Below are 22,463 nucleotides of genomic sequence, written 5' to 3' on the forward strand. Positions count from 1 at the left end.
TGCCTCTTCCTGAGAGTGAGCGGAGAGGACACCTAGTACCTGCCATGGAGGGGACAGAGAATAATGTCTGGTTACCGTGTCCGCACCTTACATAGTACATGTAACTGTCATATATGGTAACGGTGATCTGCCTCTTCCTGGCAAACAGAGAGGACACCTAGTACCTGCCATGGGGGGGGCTACAGAGAATAATGTCTGGTCACTGGATACTGCCCGCACCTTACATAGAACATGTAACTGGCATTTATGGTAACCATGATCTGCCTCTTCCTGAGAGCGAGCGTAGAGGACACCTAATACCTGCCATGGGGGGTGGGGTAAGAGAATATTGTCTGGTCACCGTATCCGCACCTTACATAGTACATGTAACGGTCATATATGGTAACTGTGATCTGCGTCTTCTTGAGAGTGATAAGTCGGGAATTAGGCAGGAACGTCGGAGTCACCATTGATAAGTCGGGAATAAATCCACTGTTAAGTTTGAGGATAAATAAATGACACGTAATGACATATTTATCCAAAATAATATATTATACAATATTGCTTAATTCCAGACAGACAGAACAGCACAGCATCCAGGAGCATGGAGTGTGGAGGAGGAGGGGCAGGGCCCCAGCACTTCTCACTCAGCTGTCGTCACATGATCCAATATATACCTTTTAAACCTCCTATCTATGGCCACAAATAGTATGGGGGTGATTTCATATATGGTGATAATGCTAACTATTTAAATCATTACATATACAGTTATGCCCAAGTACATCGTGGTTTACAACGCGCTTTTGAGGGCTCTGACTCGTGAGTTGCAGATTGCGTTATGTCCTGCGTTATGTACCACGCCATGTAATACATAGTTTAACCACTGGGTGACTAATGCTCCACGTTAAGACTTTACGCTACGGATTTTTGCTAAACAGCCACTTTTCACTACGGATCTTGTCCTTACTTTACGGACAGAGTGTTTGTATTTATTCGCAGAAGCAGCTACGTACGGTCATTTATGTAATTGGTACAGAAGCCATGCTAACCTTTGCTATTGCTGGATGACTACTTAAAACATTATTTGAGGACCTACAGTATCATACTTTACACTACGGATTTTGTCCTTACTTTACGGACAGAGTTATTTTATTTTATTCGCAGCCGCAGTGACGTACGGTAATTTATGTAATTGGTGCAGAAGCCATGCTAACCTTTGCTATTGCTGGATGACTACAGTACTTCAAACATTATTTGAAGACCTACAGTATCATACGGAGCATGTCATACAGTACGTACAGTACTGTACTTTATGGGGCATGTCTTGTATTGGACGTTGCTGTACAGTATATCACACACCAAGGGAGCATAGTTAATCACAGGCAACAGTGGCCTAGAGGGTAGAGGCACAGCTTCACTATGTCAGTATCAGGAGTTCGATCCTCAGTTGGTTACAATATATTTTCATTTTTTAAACGTACTTTTTTTTTTTTTTTTAAACCAATACAGGTACTGTAGTTACAGTAGTTGGTGCTTATCAAATTCTTTCGGACTTTTCCACAAACAAAAATTCACAATGGCAGGCCTCCATGTACACGATAGTTAATACCCATACATACTGCGCTACAGAGAACGGTTTTTTTCGCAAAATAGATTTAGCTTTTCAGGTAAAATTCCTTGCTTTGAGGACCGTGTTTCGGGATTAAATTCGCTAACCTTTGCTAAACAGCCACTTTTCACTACGGATCTTGTCCTTATTTTACGGACAGAGTGTTTGTATTTATTCGCAGAAGCAGCTACGTACGGTCATTTATGTAATTGGTACAGAAGCCATGCTAACCTTTGCTATTGCTAGATGACTACTTAAAACATTATTTGCGGACCTACAGTATCATACAGTACTTTACACTACGGATTTTGTCCTTACTTTACGGACAGAGTTTTAGTATTTTATTCGCAGCCGCAGTGACGTAGTGTATGGTCATGAACTGTATGTGATTGGTGCAGAAGCCATGCTCACCATCTGCCATCACTATAATAAGAGGCAACAGTGGCCTAGCGGGTAGAGGCACGGCTTCACTATCTCAGTATCAGTAGTTCGATCCTCAGTTGGTTACAATATATTTTTATTTTTTAAACGTTCTTTTTTTTTTTTTTTTTAAACCAATACAGGTACTGTAGTTACAGTAGTTGGTGCTTATCAAATTCTTTCGGACTTTTCCACAAACAAAAATTCACAATGGCAGGCCTCCATGTACACGGTAGATAATACCCATACATACTGCGCTACAGAGAACTTTTTTTTCGCAAAATAGATTTAGCTTTTCAGGTAAAATTCCTTGCTTTGAGGACCGTGTTTCGGGATTAAATTCGCTAACCTTTGCTAAACAGCCACTTTTCACTACGGATCTTGTCCTTACTTTACAGACAGAGTGTTTGTATTTATTCGCAGAAGCAGCTACGTACGGTCATTTATGTAATTGGTACAGAAGCCATGCTAACCTTTGCTATTGCTAGATGACTACTTAAAACATTATTTGAGGACCTACTGTATCATACTTTACACTACGGATTTTGTCCTTACTTTACGGGCAGAGTTTTAGTATTTTATTCGCAGCCGCAGTGACGTACTGTATGGTCATGAACTGTATGTGATTGGTGCAGAAGCCATGCTAACCATCTGCCAGCAGTATAATCACAGGCAATAGTGGCCTAGCGGGTAGAGGCACGGCTTCACTATCTCAGTATCAGTAGTTCGATCCTCAGTTGGTTACAATATATTTTCATTTTTTAAACGTACTTTTTTTTTTTTTAAACCAATACAGGTACTGTAGTTACAGTAGTTGGTGCTTACAGTATCAAATTCTTTCAGACTTTTCAACAAACAAAAATTCACAATGGCAGGCTGCCATGTACACGATAGTTAATACCCATACTGTACATACTGTACTGCGCTACAGAGAACGTTTTTTTTCCGCAACAATAGATTTCTCCAAACTCAGACACAGACCGACACCTCAGACAATAAGATGTTGATTGCAGTCATACAAAATACAGTATGTTAATTGCAGTCTGCCTTTTTGTTTCGCTGCTAATTGTACATAATTCAAATGCACCTATCAGCTTCGTGAAGGATTTCCTTTGTCTCTGCCAGCATAAATTCAGCTACAGATACTAAAGTTGTCAAACTATAATGTTTGTTTTTCTGCATCTAAACCGTGTAGAATTGCTACGGATCGTCTCTTCATCTCTTGCCTGTATACAAGCACGAGATTGTACCTGTACACCTGGACTATTCATTCTGCTGAATCCAAAGTCAAGTTGTTGCTGCGTTCCTGTTTCTACCAAGCTTTACCATCATACTGCCTTCCTTCCGCAAGAACAGTACAGTTCTTCTCGCTGGAGCAGTAAGTACACTATACAGTAGTACAGTCATTTGTACATTTGACTGATTGCTGCATTACAGTATACAGTAAGCAGCCAGGCTCCTACAAAACGGTCCCTGCGCGGAAGCGCTCGGTTCCCACCCTTCCCTGAATGAAGCTGTTTCCCTTCTTTCCCTACTGTTCAAATGCACCCGGTGCAGAATACTGTATACAATCGCCTGCTGTGTATACTGTATTCAGATACTGCAGGCTGCCGCTATGTGTATTGTCCGTAAATACTAAAGTCTGTTTCGCAGACTTACTGTATACAGTATTGAGTAGTGATATCGTGATTTTTGATGGCTTACACGTTCAGTGCAGTGCAGTAGAGATAGCGCCATTGAGAATATTGTACAATGTGTTAAAATTGCCTGGTGTGTATGGGCCGCAGATCCCCGACTAGCGATGACAGTACTCTATTAGGGTGGGCTACTGTAGGCTGCTAAATACTAGTTCTGTCCGTAATACTATTGGTGTAATACTGTAAATAACGTATTTTTTCATCAAACGAGGGGACCAGTGTTTTTCTCATGTTTACGGACTGTTTCGCAGGCTCAGTCAGTAATACTGTAGGAGCACATGTGATACAGTATCGTGATTTTCAGCCATGTTGGGAATCGACATGGCCGCACAGTGCAGTAGAGATAGCGCCATTTAGAATATTGTACAATGTGTTAAAATTGCCTGGTGTGTATGGGACGCAGATCCCCGGCTAAATTTGCTAGGGCTGGATCAACTTTCCCTCCCCCTTACTGCACTTCTGCTTCAGGTACTGTACCATAAGTACCATAATGAACAGTGCATGATTCTCTTGAGGATCATACACACTAGACGCTTTTCATCTGAAAATTGCCTGGTGTGTATGGTCCAGAGTTCCCCGACTAGCGATGAGAATACTTTATTAGGCTACTGCAGGCTGCCGCTATGGGTATTGTCCGTATAATGTGTAATAAATCCTGGATTGGGGTATTGTCCGTAATATTGTTGTAATACCGTAAATAACGGATCCTTTCGCATTTTTTTTTTCCGCATACTGTACTTGTAATTGAAGTAGTCACAGCAATAGGATCACGTGGTATCGTGATTTTCCGCCATTTTAGGGATCAACATGGATGCCACATACAGTGCAGTGCAGTAAAGATAGCGCCATTTAGAATATTGTACAATGTGTTAAAATTGCCTGGTGTGTATAGGCCGCAGATCCCCGACTAGCGATGACAATACTCTATTAGGGTGGGCTACTGCAGGCTGCTACTATGGGTATTGTCGTATAATCTGTGCTACTGTAAATACTGGATTAGTCCGTAATACTGTTGGTGTAATACTGTAAATAACGTATTTTTTCGCTATTTTGCAGACTCAGTCATACTGTATTTGTGTAAAAAAATCCCCTAGCTGTGTACAAATTCCCCTAGCTGTGGGTGTTCGTATTGTAAGTACGAGGGGCGGCAGTACGCATCCTCTGACCTTTTCATACCCACACTATCCACGTCGGCGTGAAGTTGATCTTACTGTATATACTGTAGCGTGGCGTGCGCAGCGAGCCCCGCGAGGGGACGCGCATTACTTCACAAGTATTACGCGTCCCCTCACGGGTCTTGCTGCGCTCGTCACGCTTCAGGTTCGGTGGCTCGCTGCGCTCTATATACTGTACTGTAAAATCAACTCCAAACTCCATGCCGACGTGTGTAGTGGGGGTATAAAAAGGTCAGAGGACGCGTACCGCCGCCCCTCGCGGGCTGGCTGCGCTTGCCACGCTTCGGGTTGGCGTTGATAATGGGGTCTTGTTAACAATGGTGGTGCATTTAAAATAGTCATTACCCATCAGGGTACTCATCTGGTTGCCTGTACAATTAAAAATCGGTCCTATCGCTTCATATCACATGCGATGCGATGCGATTTTTGGTTGTACAATGCCCTGCGATGGAAATCGGGGGCGCCTTGATAATACACAAGTACCCCATTTTTTTTTAATCATGCTACTTTTTGGCAATTTTCAGATCTACAGTAAATCTCCAAGTGTGTATAGTGTAGGCCACCAATGGGAGACACAACACTAGCAAAGTCTCCCGTCTGCTGATTTGACCAGCATGCCAGCGATGATGGATAATTTTTCATCCATTATCACTGTGTGTGTGTGTACGCCGCGCGTGCTTTCAACTTGCGGACCGCCTCTGCGCCTCCCCTTCTCCCGCCCCTGCTCCTTCCCCCTGCTCTGTGTTGTTATGAGCAGGGAGAAGCCACACATTACCGGCCGCTAGGGTTGCCACCTCATCCCTTTAATCCTGGAGACTGTACTGTATTTGGTACTTGTCTATTATCACGGTGCCCATCGCATCGCATACCACTAATTAAGGGAAGGCAACCCTACCGGCTGCACGTCCGGCCCCAACTTCACTCCTGCCTGCCCGGCTGCCAGCCAGTCGACTTGTTGCCGAAGTACCAAAATTTCCATTACTGGTCAGTATTTACGGTACATTACTGTATCTTGTCTCCACAGTTCCTGAGATTAAACATGCCGCCAAAAATCACCAAAGAAATGAGCCAGATCATCGCCAAGATGAAGCAAGATAACAAGACAACACGAGAGATCCAGGCTTGGCTGAAAGAAAGTGGTACTGAAGTTCATTTACAGACTGTGCGCAATCATGCTTCTATGAGGATGCGCCCCAGATACAGAACTCCTTCTCACTGCACATTGTAAGTACAGTACTCTATACAGTATTAGCAGATTCTATAATTACTGTACTGTACATTACTACTGTATACTGTACTGTACCAGGCGGCTTCAAGCTGTGGCCCTCCAGCCGTTGTGAAACTACAATTGCCATCATGCTGTGCCATCGATTTGCTATTAGAGAAAGATACTGTAAAGTACAATTAATGCAAGGCATGCCTGGATGTGTAGTTTCACAACAGCTGGAGGTCCACAGTTTTGACATGCCTGCTGTATGCTGTACAATCATTTTTGTCTGTGTTATACTATAGGAAAGTCCAAAAGATTGTAGAAGAATTAACTTGTGGTGATGATGAGCGTACTGCTGGAAAAATAAAAAACATTCTTCATTCGGACTATGATATGGACGTTTCAGTTTCCAGTGTGAAACGGATGCGAAGAAAAATGGGATGGAGATATGGTCGCACAAGGTAATGTAAAATACTGTACTGTACAGTACATCAACCTTAATTTTACAATACTGTATACTGCAAGTCATAAGCATTTAATGTCTCAATGGTCCTAATTTTTCTTTACTTACTGTACCTGTAGGCTGCATCCCATGATAAGAGATGTCAATAAAGAAAAGAGAGTGATACAAGCTCAACAGTGGATTGACAGTGCAGAAAAATTTAATGATGTACTTTTCACAGATGAAACTTCTGTTTCTATGGAGAGGTTCTCAAGAATGTCCTTCCGCAAACCTACCTTTATCTCATTGAAACCATGAGCAAAGTTTCCATTAAAAGTCCACGTATGGGGAGGTATATCTCGCAGGGGTGCTGGACCTATGTTAGTTTTTGAAGGTACTGTACTGTACATTTCTACTGTAGTTTTAAACAACTCAGAACCCTGAAATGTGTACATGTTAATGGCATCTTACTGTATCTCTGTAGGGATTATGGATAAGATCTTCTTCCAAGAACAAATAGTCAATCGTGTTTTGGTGCCATTTATCAGAAAATACTATCCATCTGGACACAGAGTATTCCAAGATAATGACCCAAAACATTCTGCTTCTGCAAAATACATGGAAGAGAGAGGAATAATTTGGCAACGCACACCACCAGAGTGAGTATTATTCGAACAGCATTTACTGAACTACAGTACACTACTTATTGTACAGTCGTGATTTTATTACTACTGTACTGTACAGTATGTTAATACAGTAGTACTTAACTTTTGTATGTACTGTACTACGTATACTTTAGGTCACCGGACATGAACCCAATTGAAATGGTCTGGGCACAAATGAAGAAGTTCATCAGGAATAAAAGTGAAACCGAAAAATAAACAAGAACTTTTGGATGGGATCAGGACTTTTTGGGAAAAAAAACTGACACGTGTCCAGTGTAATAAGTACATAAACCATCTGGACACCGTCTTGCCTGTCGTCATTGAGCGAAATGGGCATGCAACTGCTATGTAGATTCTCCAGTACTGTATAATACAGTATAAAGTACTGTACCTGTAAAACTGAACCCCTCGCAGCAGTCTCTTACAGTACAGTATACTGTACTGTATAGTACAGTACCTCTCCTTTTACTCGCTGTCCACCTCACAACTTACTGTATTTCCCTCCCTTCAATGTTTACTTGACATGTACTACACATTGCAGTTTGCTTGGGTCAGAGAACAAGGAAGAACCACTGGCCTGAAAAAAGTAAGTTTATGATCTTACTGTACAACACTCTTACAGATTGTCATGTGTATCTCTCCCTCGCTATTATTTTTTCTACTCTACCATGAGCAAAATCAAGCGTGTTTGGGCCAGAGAACAAAGGACAGGCAATGAAATGGAAAAAAAGTACGTTTATGATCTTACTGTACATTATCTCTCTCCCTCTCTCCCATCCCCTTCCCCTGCCAACATGTGTCTCCCCCCCCCCCCCCGAAATCCTTGTGACCATTCAGTACCAACGCTATTATTTTTTCTTCTCCCCTTATCCACCATGCCACTGTACCATGAGCAAAATCAAGCGTGTTTGGGACAGAGAACAAAGGACAGGCAATGAAATGGAAAAAAAGTACGTTTATGATCTTACTGTACATTATCTCTCTCCCTCTCTCCCATCCCCTTCCCCTGCCAACATGTGTCTCCCCCCCCGAAATCCTTGTGACCATTCAGTACTAACGCTATTCTTTTTTCTTCTCCCCTTATCCACCATGCCACTCTACCATGAGCAAAATCAAGCGTGTTTGGGACAGAGAGCAAAGAACAGGCAATGAAATGGAAAAAAGTACGTTTATGGGGCGAGATTTATTGTGTTTACCGTTTTTCCGAAAATGCGATTTTTTCTAAAATCGCCCTTTATCGACGTTTTTTAAAATCGCATTTTTTTCCAGAACTAGAATATTTAATGAGGTGTGTATTCCGGCATGAAAAGTGCGAGAAAGTGCGATGTACAGTAGGGCGATTTTGTGATTGAAAAAAAAAAAAAAAATTGGCGTGAGGTCCCCCCTCCTGTACATAACCAGCCCCGGGCTCATTGAGCCGGACCTGGTTCCAAAAATACGGGGGACAAAAAGCGTAGGGGTCCCCCGTATTTCTGAAACCAGCCCCGGACTCTTGGACCGGTCCTGGTTCCAAAAATACGAGGGACAAAAAATCTGGGGGTCCCCCCGTATTTTGAAACCAGCACCGGGCTCCAACAGCCCGCAGTGTCATGCCACAGCCGGGGGACACTTTTTACACAAGGTCCCCCGGCCGCACCATGAGCACCGTGGCTGGTCAGCCTTGGACGGGGTACCTGGAGGAGTGGGGACCCCCCCAATAAAGGGGTCCCCCCCCAGGCTTCACCCGTCCAGGGCTGAAGCCCGGTGCTGTCACCGGCGTCCCTGGCCATTGGACGCCGGCCTGATAGGGTTAAATTCTCATTCCTAACATACAGGAGAACTGCAAGTGCCAGCAGACCTCCCCCGCAGGCTGGGACTTGGGGAACCACAAGTCCCAGCATGCGGGGCATTAATGGGCCCGCTGGGACTAGTAGTCCGCCTGTAAAAAATGGCTAAGTGTTATATATTTTTTTCACGCATTTTTTCTATCACCACCAGTGCCCATTTGAGCACTACTGATACCTTTGCGCAGACTGTGATACTGACTATTCCACACAGCTACCCTTTCCAGGATAAATGTCTGCACCAGTGGGAACAGATTTGACCTCCACCCTGCAATTCTCAGACGTAGACAAGGAAAGAATACTCTTTGAGGATACAGACACATTGCTCTTTAACAAGGATAGCCCAGAGGAGGCTTACCAAGATCTTCTAAAACTCAGCAAGAGAGAAATTGAACTACACCTACACGGGCTCACACTCTCCCAATACCATAAGGAACAGATCATCCCCAGGGGTTTCAGGATTCATAACCAACCTACCCTTGGGAGACACAATAATGACTTCTGTATAAAATGGTGTAATATCCTGAATAAATGTTCACAGGATCTTATGCTATTAGTGATTGACCAAACCAGCACAGATCTCAGACTGATTAAGGGAGAAATAGCAGAGCTTAAATCAACCGAGCCCTACCAAGCACTTCAAGAACCTGACTGCGAACTACTAAAGAAGCTGGACAAAGAGCTAGAAAAATACAAGGAAAATCTACTTAAATTCAAAAAGAACAAGTATAAACTTGTGAAATTAGACTATAAGGACAACAAGGTCTATACTTGGTTTACAAGAAGTGACAGTCGCCGTTACCGGCCTCAATCCCGGAGGGGTGGCCCTAAGCGACCTAACGTACATTTCACTGACATTGAGAGTCAATCGCAAACCTCTGCCAGCGACTCCGATGCCCCATCTACATCTGTACAGGATACACATTACTTAGCCAGGTCTGATAGACCACGAAGACCTCCAAAAAACCTGCAGTACCCACCCGCAGGGGTGGGAGAAAGAGACAAACGAAAAGGAAACAAGAACAACTAGGATCGGTGATCTACAATCTCTCGAAGCACACACTCACAGAACCTGAAATCTCATTGCTCAACAAGGGTTTGTCCTTTGTTCCTACTCTTGCCCAAAATAGATTTGACTGGCAGGTCGATATGTTCAAGTTGGGTCGACAACTAAGACTCAAGGATCATTTCCTGAAGAATCCTACCCCACCCAGTCTACAAATGACAGGCATCAGCACCAGCACTCTTAAAAAACCGAGTACATTTGACCCACCATCACTTAACCCATCGGTTAATACCTTTCTCAGGCTTCTTAAAAGAGACACCACCGTTTTCATTGACCAACAGAAGATCTCGTACCACAACATTACTAAAGAGGAAAGATTGGCTATCAAATCCTTACAAGATGATAAGGATCTTTTGATCCGGGCAGCGGACAAAGGTGGGGGGATCGTCTTGCTTGATTTTTCCTACTATACCAAGGAAGCCCTAAACCAATTATCAGATCCAGAATGCTATCTGCAACTTGACCGTGACCCCACATGGGGCTTCAAGAAGGAGATTGACGAAATCATCAAACTTGGATTGTCCAACAGATATATAAACCAAGAAACGGCCGACTTTTTGACACAAGACCACCCTAAGATCCCCATCTTATACACCTTACCCAAGGTGCATAAATCACTGGTAGATCCGCCTGGACGCCCGATCATCTCTGCAAGAGGGGGACTCTGCCAGCCACTTTCACAATATGTGGATTTTTTCCTGCAACCTGTGGTCCAAAACACTACCAGCTTCATCGCAGACACCACAGACTTTCTTCGCAAGCTTCAGCAAATAAAAAACCTACCAGACAATACACTTATGGTCACGCTAGACGTGGCTAGTCTGTACACTAATATTCCTCACACCACAGGGATTGCTGCAAACAGAGAATTGCTAAAACAAAGCCAGGACTACTCTGGCCCACCTGTCGACTATCTAACACTCTTGATGGAGATCATACTGCATAAGAACTATTTTCTTTTCTTGAATCGCTTCTATCTGCAACGCCAAGGGACTGCGATGGGGTCTAACATGGCCCCATCGTATGCTAACCTTTTCATGGCGACCTATGAGAGTCAACACATTACTGGTAACCCGTTGTACAGTAAGCACATCATGTTCTATGTAAGATACATAGATGATCTGTTCCTGTTATGGTCAGGGGGAGAGAATCTATTACTGCAATTTATGAATCATCTCAACAACTTACCAGGCACCATCAAGTTCACCATCAGCTTCAGCCCTGTATTAATCAGCTTCTTGGACGTCACCATCACTTTAAATGATGGAATATTGTCAACCAAAATCTTCACAAAGCAACCGACAAAAATACCTTGCTTCACGCTGGGAGTTTCCACCCTGAGGCACTCAAAAGAGGCCTCCCATACTCCCAAATGCTCAGAGTCTGCAGGATCAACTCTAACCCCGAAACCCTGCAAGAAGCCATTACTGATATGGCCCAACGGTTCCTCGAAAGGGGATATAACAAGACAGATGTAAAGGAGGCAATGGACAAAGCCCTCGGACAAAAGAGAGAAGAACTATTGACAACCAAGAATAAATTAAACCCTACAGAAGACAAGAGTCTGAACTTCTGTAGCACATACACTGTGGCCTCAGGATTTATTAAATCCAAGATGCGTGAACACTGGCACATCCTAGCAAGCGACCCAATCCTTGAACCAGCACTTCAGGCTCCACCCAGGTTCGCATACCGCAGGGGACCCAACCTAAAAGACATGCTAGTGGTCAATGATCTTACCACTAAAAACACAGTTAAAAACACCTGGCTGACCAGAAAAAACGGAGTCTACAAATGCTCAGGCTGCAGCAACTGCAAATTTCTTGCCACTGGCGAACAATTCAGCAACCCAGCCACGGGACAACAATATAAAATCCGACACCGATTGAATTGCAATAGCAAATTTGTAGTATATTCCTTGACCTGCCCCTGCAATTTGTTGTACATTGGAAAGACCTCAAGAATGTTCAAAGAAAGACTTAGCCAGCATCGCTCCTCCATCAAGAAAAGCCTCAACACCACTAATGAAAATCTGGACCTCAAATTCCTACCAGTAGCCAGACATTACCTGGAAAAGAAACACAGAATGGATCAACTTACCTGCCACATCATAGACCACATACCCCCACTTAAAAGAGGCGGGGACCGAGACAAACTAGTACTCCAGCGTGAATTACAATGGATATTTCGTCTAAACACTCTTACGCCCAATGGACTCAACGAAGACTTTAAGATGAGTTGTTTTCTCTAGCTTGCACATACTATGTACCTCAGTGTACTAATATACAAGCGACAACTCTCTTTAATCTCCTGGGACGGATCATTTAAGGTCCATGAACAAACAGTGTTTTGTACACTCCCGTACAAACAGTACTTCAATGTACTACCCCATTTCTTTGCATGTTCCCATGATTATATGGTCCTGTTTATTACTTTGCCTCACACATATGCCCAGTAAGCCCTATTGATCTATCGGGAGGGAATAGACAGGTGCTCTACTATTGAGTACTTGTTTATACACCCATCCTTTTAATTGCACATCATACACTAACATCCTCCGGTTTTGCACCGCCGTGTGCACCGGAATGTAAATGAATTTTCTCATTAACTACTATTGTGTTCATAGGCATTGGCTGTATTTCTGTTATGACCTACATGGACTTTAGACATGGACTTTGATTCATCATGCACTGGATTGTATATGCACTGTTTGTGGTTGGGGAAACATTAGGTGTTTGATGCTATGAGAAGCTATTTTGAAATTGTGAAAGTTTAGTGCTATGTACGTTTTCTGCAAGGAGTCTTTATGTACTCCCCTCCGCAATCAGCATGATTTTCGCACAGCTTTCCACGCCATTCATGCACCTTACATATTGTTGCCTTCCCACTGTACACCATACCATCAGACCTTTTCCGCTCCCCGTTTGGTGCTTTATCCATTTAGCACGCTTCATGGAGATATCATCCTCCAGCAGCCTAGTCTCCCCCGTTCCATCACCTTCTTTCAGTTACATTTCCCTGCACTGCACAAACAGGGACACTTAGCCATCACGATGTGGCAGGCACAGCTCAACACTTAATACCACGGCTGCCGTGTGTATTATGCAGTTATCACAGCGCTGACATTGTACATCGTGCTGTGCAGCTTTTTGACAGTCAACGTCACAGGGGATTCCCTGATGACGCGCCTCTCAGCCGCTGATTAGGCGGCTCTACACAGGCACGCTCCGGCACCTCCGTGAGTAGTGCTGAGTGACAGCTCCCTGCCAGACGCCCACAGGGAGTGCTTGGCGCGTTTTTTCACTTTTTTGATTGGTTTATGTCATTATTTAAACAACATTTGTCATAGCTGTACTGGACCCCTGTTGAAGACTGGTTGGATTCCGGTCGAAACGGCTGTTTGGTCAGCCATTGTACATGTATTAACATGCTTTAACCATTTCTAATACACTTTTTTTCTTCTAAACCATGAGTGCTGGTCTTTTCCTGTCCTACAAGCCTAGGCTGGGTAAGTGCTGTTTTTTATATATATATATATATATATATATATATATATATATATATATATATATATATATATATATATATATATATTAGAAAATTCCTTTAAAATTCACATCAAGTATTGTTTTACATATTTAACCGTTTTTTTGGTACATTAGATCTCGACAGTCATTCACATCTTCACATTTTATATTTCAATGATCACAATTATTTTCCTAGTCTGTTCTTCCTCTTACTCCCCTCAGCTTATCTATTTCTATTTATGTCTAACTAATTTGTTTCCCCAAATCAAGATCAGAAGGGGGGTTTTCCATTAATTATTGTCTCTATATGTTGTCATTAATACTGTTTTCCTAAGTGTATTTTTAACCTGGGGAGCCAGAGTTTTAACATGTGGCAACCATATGCTAAATTTTTTTTTGCCATTTTTATCTTTGTTTTTAGTCATTTCCATCCAGTCCATCTGGAACAGGTGTATTATTCTTGGGGTTAGTAGGGTTAATGTTAAGGTATTTGAGTATGTCCATTGTGACAAAATTGTCTTACGTGTTGCTGCTGCTATTTTAGCTATAAGTATACATTGACCTTGTGAGTAACTAATCTGTGAGGGGTTTGTAAATATGTCTCATAGTGCCCATTCTGGTGTGAAGCTTATATTTATATTATACATTTTTTGATATTGACTCACTGTGTTCCAATATCCTTGTATTTCCGGACACCCCCACACCCAGAGGTTGCACATTTTAAGCATTTTTAATCTGTGGATGTTCCCATCAGAAACCTTTTTTTTAGGTGTGTAATATGTCATGTGTAGCAACTTATATTTCATTTCCATATATGTTGCTCCTACTAAATATCTATTTATACCAATAAATGCCGTTAGTATAGATTGAAGGGTCACTTCGGGTAGGTCCTCTTTCCATCTTGCCAACCCTTTTTGCATATTCTCTACCCGAATTAACCATTTAATCTGTACATACAGCAAAGATGTAGAACATTTCTTATTTCTAGCTTGACATGTCATTACTTCTAACTCTTCTGTTATGTCCTTGTATGTTAACTTTGACAAGTTGTTGTTTACATAACTTCTTATTTGGAGATAACCGAATCTAGGGATGTTTAATTCTTTATACTTCTCAGTTAACTTCTGGTAAGAGAGTATCCGCAGGCTCTTTTCTGCTAAGACATCCATTATGGACCTAATGCCCCCTTCTATCCAATTCTGACTCAATAGAGTTTCAGTCGTTAAGTTATAATGAATTGAAAGAAATATTGATTTATAGGGTGATAATCCCTGTCTGGAACGTGAAACCCTCCATGCAGTGCAGGTAGCTGTTAGCAGTGGATTAAAATGGGGGAGATTCTGAAGGCAGTGTGCGGTTTTAAGGCCACTCACAGCCGACAGGTGCTGGCGCTTAGTGGTGAAATATAATAAAAAATGATTAGGCAATAAGTAAATTGGGTTGTACCACCGCTGCTGCAGATGAAAAAATGAGTTTAGCTGGAACTCAATGTACAGGAAGAAAACTGGGGGGAGTTTTTTTTATCACCTTGCGCTGTCTGGTGGTTATATATTCTGAGAAAAATACCACTGAACAAAATGAACACCGGACACACCTTATAGATTGAAATCTTTATATAGATTGCATGAAAAAAGATTATTTAATAATTACAATAAACTAAGAATAAATGTACAATAACAATTCTAAAATCAAGATAAAAAAGCTAATCAAGCACTAATCATGTGTGACATCACGTAGGTAGGTAGTCTCCGTAAATGAAATTTGGGCAAAGGGAAGGGGGGGTTAGTAGCAGCCAGTAAGCAATTAGTAGGGGTAAACTTGTTAGACCAAACCAGTGAGGGGTCAGTGAAAGTCGCCAAGCATATGCACAATAGCCGTTTTTAGCATGTAAGCTTAACACGCATAGGAAAGTCAATGGCAGTAGCACAGTCTCATGGCAACAGTAATCTCACCCTTTCAAGTTGGTTGTGGGTTTGGTTAGTTTGAAGCTGGGGAGCCGGATGATCCAATGGCTCAACCTCCTTGATAGTAGGGGGAGCCCGTATGTAAAGCTCTGAGTAGGCGGAATCAATGTGGCCGGAGGCTTGGTAACCCACTCGGTTTTTTATGTCCGCTGGCGGGGTTTGCAGAGCCGGGCTTGCTGGATCCGATAGCGGGACAGGCTTGTGGCTGCGTCCCGGAGGCTGGGGAATACAGCGTTCAGCTAATTGTGTAGCAGCTGGAAACACGGAGAGCGTGAGCGTGATGTCACAGAAGCGGAAGTGACGGAATCAACGCGTTTCGTTTCCAAGGTAACGAGAAACTTTTTCAAGACCGGGCTCCCGCTACTATCAAGGAGGTTGAGCCATTGGATAATCCGGCTCCCCAGCTTCATTTAATGGAATGTCTGGGCAAAGTTCTTGTTCTATTGAAACATTTGCATAGTTATCTGTATTATTTATCTAATCTATAGCATATCTATAGTTGGCAGCCAAAACATAGCTTTGTATACAGGGCAGGGTTATTCCTCCTAAATTGGATCCTTGATTTAGCTTGAACATGGATATTCAAGGTTTTTTCCCCGCCAAAATAAAGTTACTAATCGGCGTATTTAGTACTCGCAAGTCTGTTTCTTTTAACATATATGGCATTTGTATATAGTATAATAATCGTGGAAATGCCACCATCTTGATCAGGTGTTATCTTCCAATATATGATAATGGAAGACACCTCCACGATTTAAAGTCTTTCAGTATACGTGTTATTATTGGTAGAATATTGTTATTGTAAATGTCAGTCGTATTTTTTGATATTTTAATACCTAAATATGTCAATGTTGATGTTGCCCAAGTGAAAGGAAAGGTACCTAACCAGTCATGTTTTGCTTTGGCAGGTAATGCCAGCGCTTTTGTCTTTACTTTATTTATCTTGAATCCGGACATTTGTTCAAAATCAGCTAATGTTTGTACCAGCCCAGGAATTGCTTCTTGTGGGTTTGTAAAATATAATAAAAGGTCATCGACATATGCTGATACCTTTAATAATACCTTACCAAACTGGATACCCTGCCAGGATGTGTTTAAATAAAAATGTCTTCTCAGTGGGTCTATTGCTATGTCAAATAATAATGGGGATAGGGGACAACCTTGCCTGGTGCCCCGGGAAAGTGGAAACTCTGTTGTGTTCATACCATTGACTGTTATAAAAGCTGTGGGCAATGAATATATTTTACGAAAAAAAGGTCGTAAACCCTACTCCTAAATTTTGGACATGTAGCATTTTGAGGAGGTGTGGCCATGCCACCCAGTCAAAGGCCTTACCTGCTTCGCAGCTGACCATTGCTGATCTCCCCTCAGCATTGCTCTCTGCTTGCACCATAACTAGCGTAGTCTTGGTGTATATTATGTACTGACGACCTTCCCTGTAAAAACCCTGATGGAGAGGTGTGAAGGAGTTTGGGCAGTACTGATTGTAACCAATTTGCCATAATGGATGTTAAAATTTTAAGATTTTGATTCAATAGGGAGATGGGGCGATATGATGCTATATAAAGTTGATTCTATTAAGGTGGTGTCTCTACCTACTTTAGGTAATATAATGATTCTTGCCTTGTTAAAATCTTTGTATGATGGCACTCCTTCTAATATAGAATTAAATAGTGACTGAAGGTGGGGTGTTAGGATCTTATAATATTCCACACTCAACCCATCCAGCCCAGGTGCTTTGCCCCTGGGTAATTTCCCAATACACTCCCTAATTTTCTGTTCTGAGATGGGCCTTGCCAGATCTATATTTTCTAACTTTGTTAATTTTGGAACATTGGCTCTCTTTATAAAATCCATCCCCCTTGCTGGATTATCAGATGGTGCTTTATACAATTGGGAATAATATTCCAGGAAGGCATTAGCAATTTTGGTTGTAGTATTTATTTGTTGTGACCCTACTACTGATTTCAGTATGTGCGTTATTGGACGTTTACTTCTAATTAGGGAGGCCAGTAGTTTTCCTGCCTTATTTCCCCCTCTAAAATATCGATTTTTTTTTTGACTATCTAGATTGTATTGTGCTTTCCTCGTACAGAGTGCATCATACATCGCTTTTGTCTTTGTGTACACTTTGCGAGTTTCTGGTGTATTATCTCCCAACATACCAGAATATGCTGTAGAGACCTCCCTACTAAGTTCTTCAAACCTCTTATTTAATTGTTTATGTTTGGCTGCTACATATGCAATAATATGCCCCCGAAGGACTGGTTTGGATGTACCCCAAACAGGTTTATATTTTCTATATGTTTCTATATGTTGTTATTGTCTTCCACATAATTTAAAAACAGTTGTTCTACAAATGTTTTAAATTCTGTGGACTCTATCAAATAAGTGGGAAATCCAGTTAAATGAGAAAGGTTTAGGGACAGTGAGTGCTAGGGAAAACCACGTGGGGGCATGATCTGAAATTACTATATTCTCTATTTTTGTTTGTATTACTCTAACTAATAAAGTCGTTGGTATCAACCAGAAATCAATTCTGGAAGAAAGTCTTGTGTAATTTATTCGCAATAAGCGGAAGGGTTAACAGGAATACTACCTGGTACATTGAGAGTGTGTTTAAGTACTTAGTACTGCGAAAGATACAGTACTGCCATAAGGGTATCAGTGTAGCGTGAGATACGCTGATATGGTTCACTACGTGGTGCTATGCATTGGTTCGCTCGTAGATAGGAATAAAGGGTATACGTTTACGGACACATTACATAAACTGCAAAACTTACTTTGTGTCCATCGGTTTGGTATTTATATTAGGATTTCACAGCTAGTAATATAATAATCACACACACTCTGTATAGAACCCATAGTAGGAGTCCTGCAGCTGCTGCACACAGTTCTATTATACATGACATCACTGTATAGGTAACACATGGGATGATGACATCATACTGTAACTGTCTGATATAATAATCACACAGTCTGTATAGCACCTATAGATGGAGTCCTGAAGATGCAATCCAGTCCTGTTGTACAAAACACATTGCACTTAGATCACTTTCCCGGGGTTCATAAGATTCTTAGGATCCAGTGCAGCTTTGATCTGTCTCATTGTCATGATGCCGACATCACCAACTTCCTCTTGTAATAATTTGCGCTTTCCCAACCCGATGCCGTGCTCACCAGTGCAGGTTCCATTTAGAGCGAGGGCTCTCCTGTAAGAAGTGACATCATACATAGAACCTGAGATCAGTGCTGTCAGAATACAGAGCACAGGAAATTACATCATACATAGAGCCTGAGACCAGCAGAATACAGAGCACAGGAAGTGATATCATACATAGAGCCTCTCCTGCCAGCTGGTTACTCCCTCCCACTTCTGCCTCCAAGACTTACGCATGCTGCTCCCTACCTCTGGAACACTCTACCTCTCCCCCTTATACTCTCCACCACGCTGCAAAACTTTAAATGGAATTTCAAGACCACACTTCTTCACCAAAGCCAGCCAACTCTTAGTCATCTTATTCCATCGACAGAACATGCAGTAATGCAATTGGTCCACATGGGCTTAGGTTGACACATCAGAGGTTCGACATGGTCTTAGGTTGACAGGGTCATTAGACTGAGACAAGCATTAGATCAACATGGGCAAGGTCAACAGTCAAAAGATTGACATGGGTTTTTCTTTTTTTTTTTGAGCCGACATGTGCCGACAGGAGGTATTTCATGCCCTACCATCCACTAGGACGTGGAAGGAAGCATGGCGAGTGCAGCTAGCGGTGCACCAATATGGTGTCCATGTCGACATTAGGGACAAAAAAGTGAAAACCCCTATGTCGACCTTTTGACTGTTAACCTAATGCTTGTGTTGACCTAATGACCCTGTTGATCTAAGCCCAAGTCAACCCAATGATCCATTCCCACATCAGCAGCAACTGCAAGTTTGGTCAAGAACCCGTTGATCCTTTTACCGCTAGTTGTCAGTTCGGCAGCACCTAGATACATATGGCATAATCCAGCTCTGCTTGTGGGAGGATACACTGGAGGGAGGGAGGGTCTGGGCTGCACAGAAATGTGGGGTGATAACTCGGGCATGCTACACTGCCCCCGGGTGAGGACCCAGCAGTCAGGCTGCATAGTGCTAGGTTATGGGGGGAGGGGGGATCTTAGAATGCACACCGTATATACATGAGGTGCCATCATGCTGGGACTTGTAGTTCTGCATAGAAAAACACATGGTGCAGATGCACACTCCATATTATTAATCACTCAATAATAGAGGTTCTTGGTATATCAATTGGCCAAGAAATATTTGTCCACCAACTAGCTTCACGGTGACCTCATTTCTGGTGGGTCCCTAATACTAAGTTTGAATCTGGGGCGCGGAACCCCAAAAAGGCCAGCATAAACCAGTCACCCCAGGGCAGCACCCTCTCTCTCTCTGTAAACCATTTTACTCTCAGCAGATGGCACCTTTCATTACTGAGTGTGTGCAATTTAGAGCCACTTTTCCCTACTACTGTATGTATCTGTGTAGCAATACACACCTGAGGTTTGAGAATGCCTCATCTAGATTAGCACCCCTCCCTCCACCACCCTCTATGTTTTTAAGCAGGGAACCAGCATGGACTGCACTGAGACAGAGGCATAATTCCAAGTAAGTCCTATTTATTTGTATATAGTGTCAGAAAATTTGGGGTTGGCATCCGGGCTGCTCTGGCTGGACTGTCTTAGGGCACCCGATTTCAGCATTTCCCCGGGCTGAGTATACAAGTTTAATATTGCGTCGCATCGCATGCCATTATAATGGCATGCAATGCGACGCGATCATGCCCGATTTGGGCTTATTCCCATGTTAAATGCCCCCCCAGACCCGTGAGGGGCGGCGGTACGCATCCTCCGACCTTTTCATACCCCCACTATCCACGTCGGCGTGGAGTTGGTTTTATATACTGTGGCGAACGCAGAAAGCCACCGAGCCTGAAGCATGGCGAGCGCACGCGGAATATATGTGAAGTCATCCGCGTCCGCTCGCCACGCTTCGGGCTCGCTGCGCTCGCCACACTATATAAAATCAACTCCGCGCAGAGGTAGTGTCAAATGAGAGTACCAGGTTGATTGTACACGGGAACTAAAATAGTGAAAACTTCTACTTTCTAATTCAGTACAGTTTGTCACCCTGATGCTTTGCAGTATTGCAGGGATTGCAACCCCGACCGGATAGATGAGAGAGTGTTAAGGACCATACACACTTGACGATCTTCAGCTGAATATCGCCCAGTGTGTATGCCCCGGAGATTGCCGACTAGCGATGATGCACGCACCCGCATCATCGCTAGGAAAGTGGTTCATCTGCTGGTTTTTCATCCATCATCGCCATGTGTGTACGCCTGCCGGGCTGAAAGATTAACCACTTTCAGCCTGGCGGACCACCCCCTCGCCTGTCATACTCACCCTGTTTTCCGCTGCTGCCCTCCTCCTCTCTGCATGTTACGGGAGCAAGCTTCCCCCTTGCTGCCCCCCTCCCCAAACACTGCTGTCACTGTGATTGTGGAGTAGGGTGATATACGATTGCAGCAGCAGGGGTAGGACGCCAAACACAGCTGCCCACTTCAAGCTGGAGGCTGCGGGCCGCTTGAAATGTCAGCACGGGCCACAATTGGCCCCCGGGCCTGACGTTGGACATGCCTGCACTAATATATATATATATATATATATATATATATATATACATTGGTGGCCAGCTGTGTGCGTCGTTGTCTGCTGGGGACAGCCATGGATGGTGTAGGGCAGTGGTTCCCAACCTGGGGTACTAGTACCCCTGGGGGTACTCTGCAGACCACAGTTGGGGGTACTTGAAAATAATATTGGTAATGGCGGAAGAAGAAAGTCTCCCGATGGTAAAAGAAGTCTACCATTGCCATGGAGACGAACCACGTTGCGTCACTTCCGGTTCTATCTGCAGCGTCAGCAGCGTCATCTGCGTCTCCTCGTGCTTTTGCCCAACCAGCAATACACTGAGAGTTACCTGCGCTGTCCTCAGACATCAGCGAACATCTGCCCCACACTGACAGGGCTGGACGAAGCATTCATCCTACAGGCCTTAGCGGGAACTCTAAAGACCATACACAGCCAGCGGCCAGACACAGAGGGACCCGATTCCTGACCATATACTAGTCCACGGCTAATCCTTAATTTTAGGACACGCATACCGCTCACTTCCACTCATAAGTACTGTGGATTTTTTGAGAGAAGGGGTACTTATAAATTAAATGCCTAATCAAGGGGTACAGGAGAGAAAAAAGGTTGGGAACCACTGGTGTAGGGCATGGGGCACCCCAGGTGGGGGGGCACTTCGGCGCTTACCCGCTCCACTGGGGGGGGTGATGCGGCCGCCGCGTTGCTCCACGGGGGAATTATGCGGCCGCATCTCTCCGAGGGAGGGAAGGGCCTGGTGGGCGATGCGGTGACGGCCGCCGAGTCGCTCCAGGGGCACACGGGGGGGGGAGTTGTGCACCCTGTCTAGTATGCGCATGCCATTTCAATAAATACATACATGGGCATTTTGCATTTAAATAAATATACATTTGTGGCAGTGGGCATATAAATATATAAACATTGGTGGGCAGTGTTGGGGGTAACGTATACATTGCATAAATTAGTGCCAACACTGCCCACCAATGTTTATATATTTATATGTCCACTGCCACCAATGTACTGTATATATATGCAATCTTTGGAATTCAAACCCAGCACATTTATAATGAAAGATTTTCAGCAAAGTCTTTCGCCTCCTGAAAATCTCTTGCTCTTTGGGGAAAATAGCTCAGTGTGTACGCACTACATTGGTGAAAGATATATCTATAGGCCTATACACACTTGAAGATTT

At 43.3% G+C, this 22,463-nt stretch overlaps 1 protein-coding gene across 2 annotated transcripts in view; it reads right to left on the reverse strand.

Annotated features, from left to right (window-relative positions):
- Nucleotides 1-15,208: 15,208 nt before the first annotated feature.
- Nucleotides 15,209-22,463, reverse strand: part of LDHD (lactate dehydrogenase D) — a 205,408-nt gene continuing 198,153 nt past the window's right edge. For both annotated transcript variants that reach the window (XM_083165381.1, XM_083165382.1), the window contains exon 11: nt 15,209-18,789. In XM_083165381.1, coding sequence (XP_083021507.1) covers nt 18,624-18,789 — 166 coding nt within the window. In that variant the 3' untranslated portion in view covers nt 15,209-18,623. The remainder of the gene's footprint in view (nt 18,790-22,463) is intronic.

The sequence above is a fragment of the Crinia signifera genome, chromosome 11 (genome assembly GCF_055691185.1).
Source record: "Crinia signifera chromosome 11, ASM5569118v1, whole genome shotgun sequence".
NCBI lineage: Eukaryota > Metazoa > Chordata > Amphibia > Anura > Myobatrachidae > Crinia > Crinia signifera.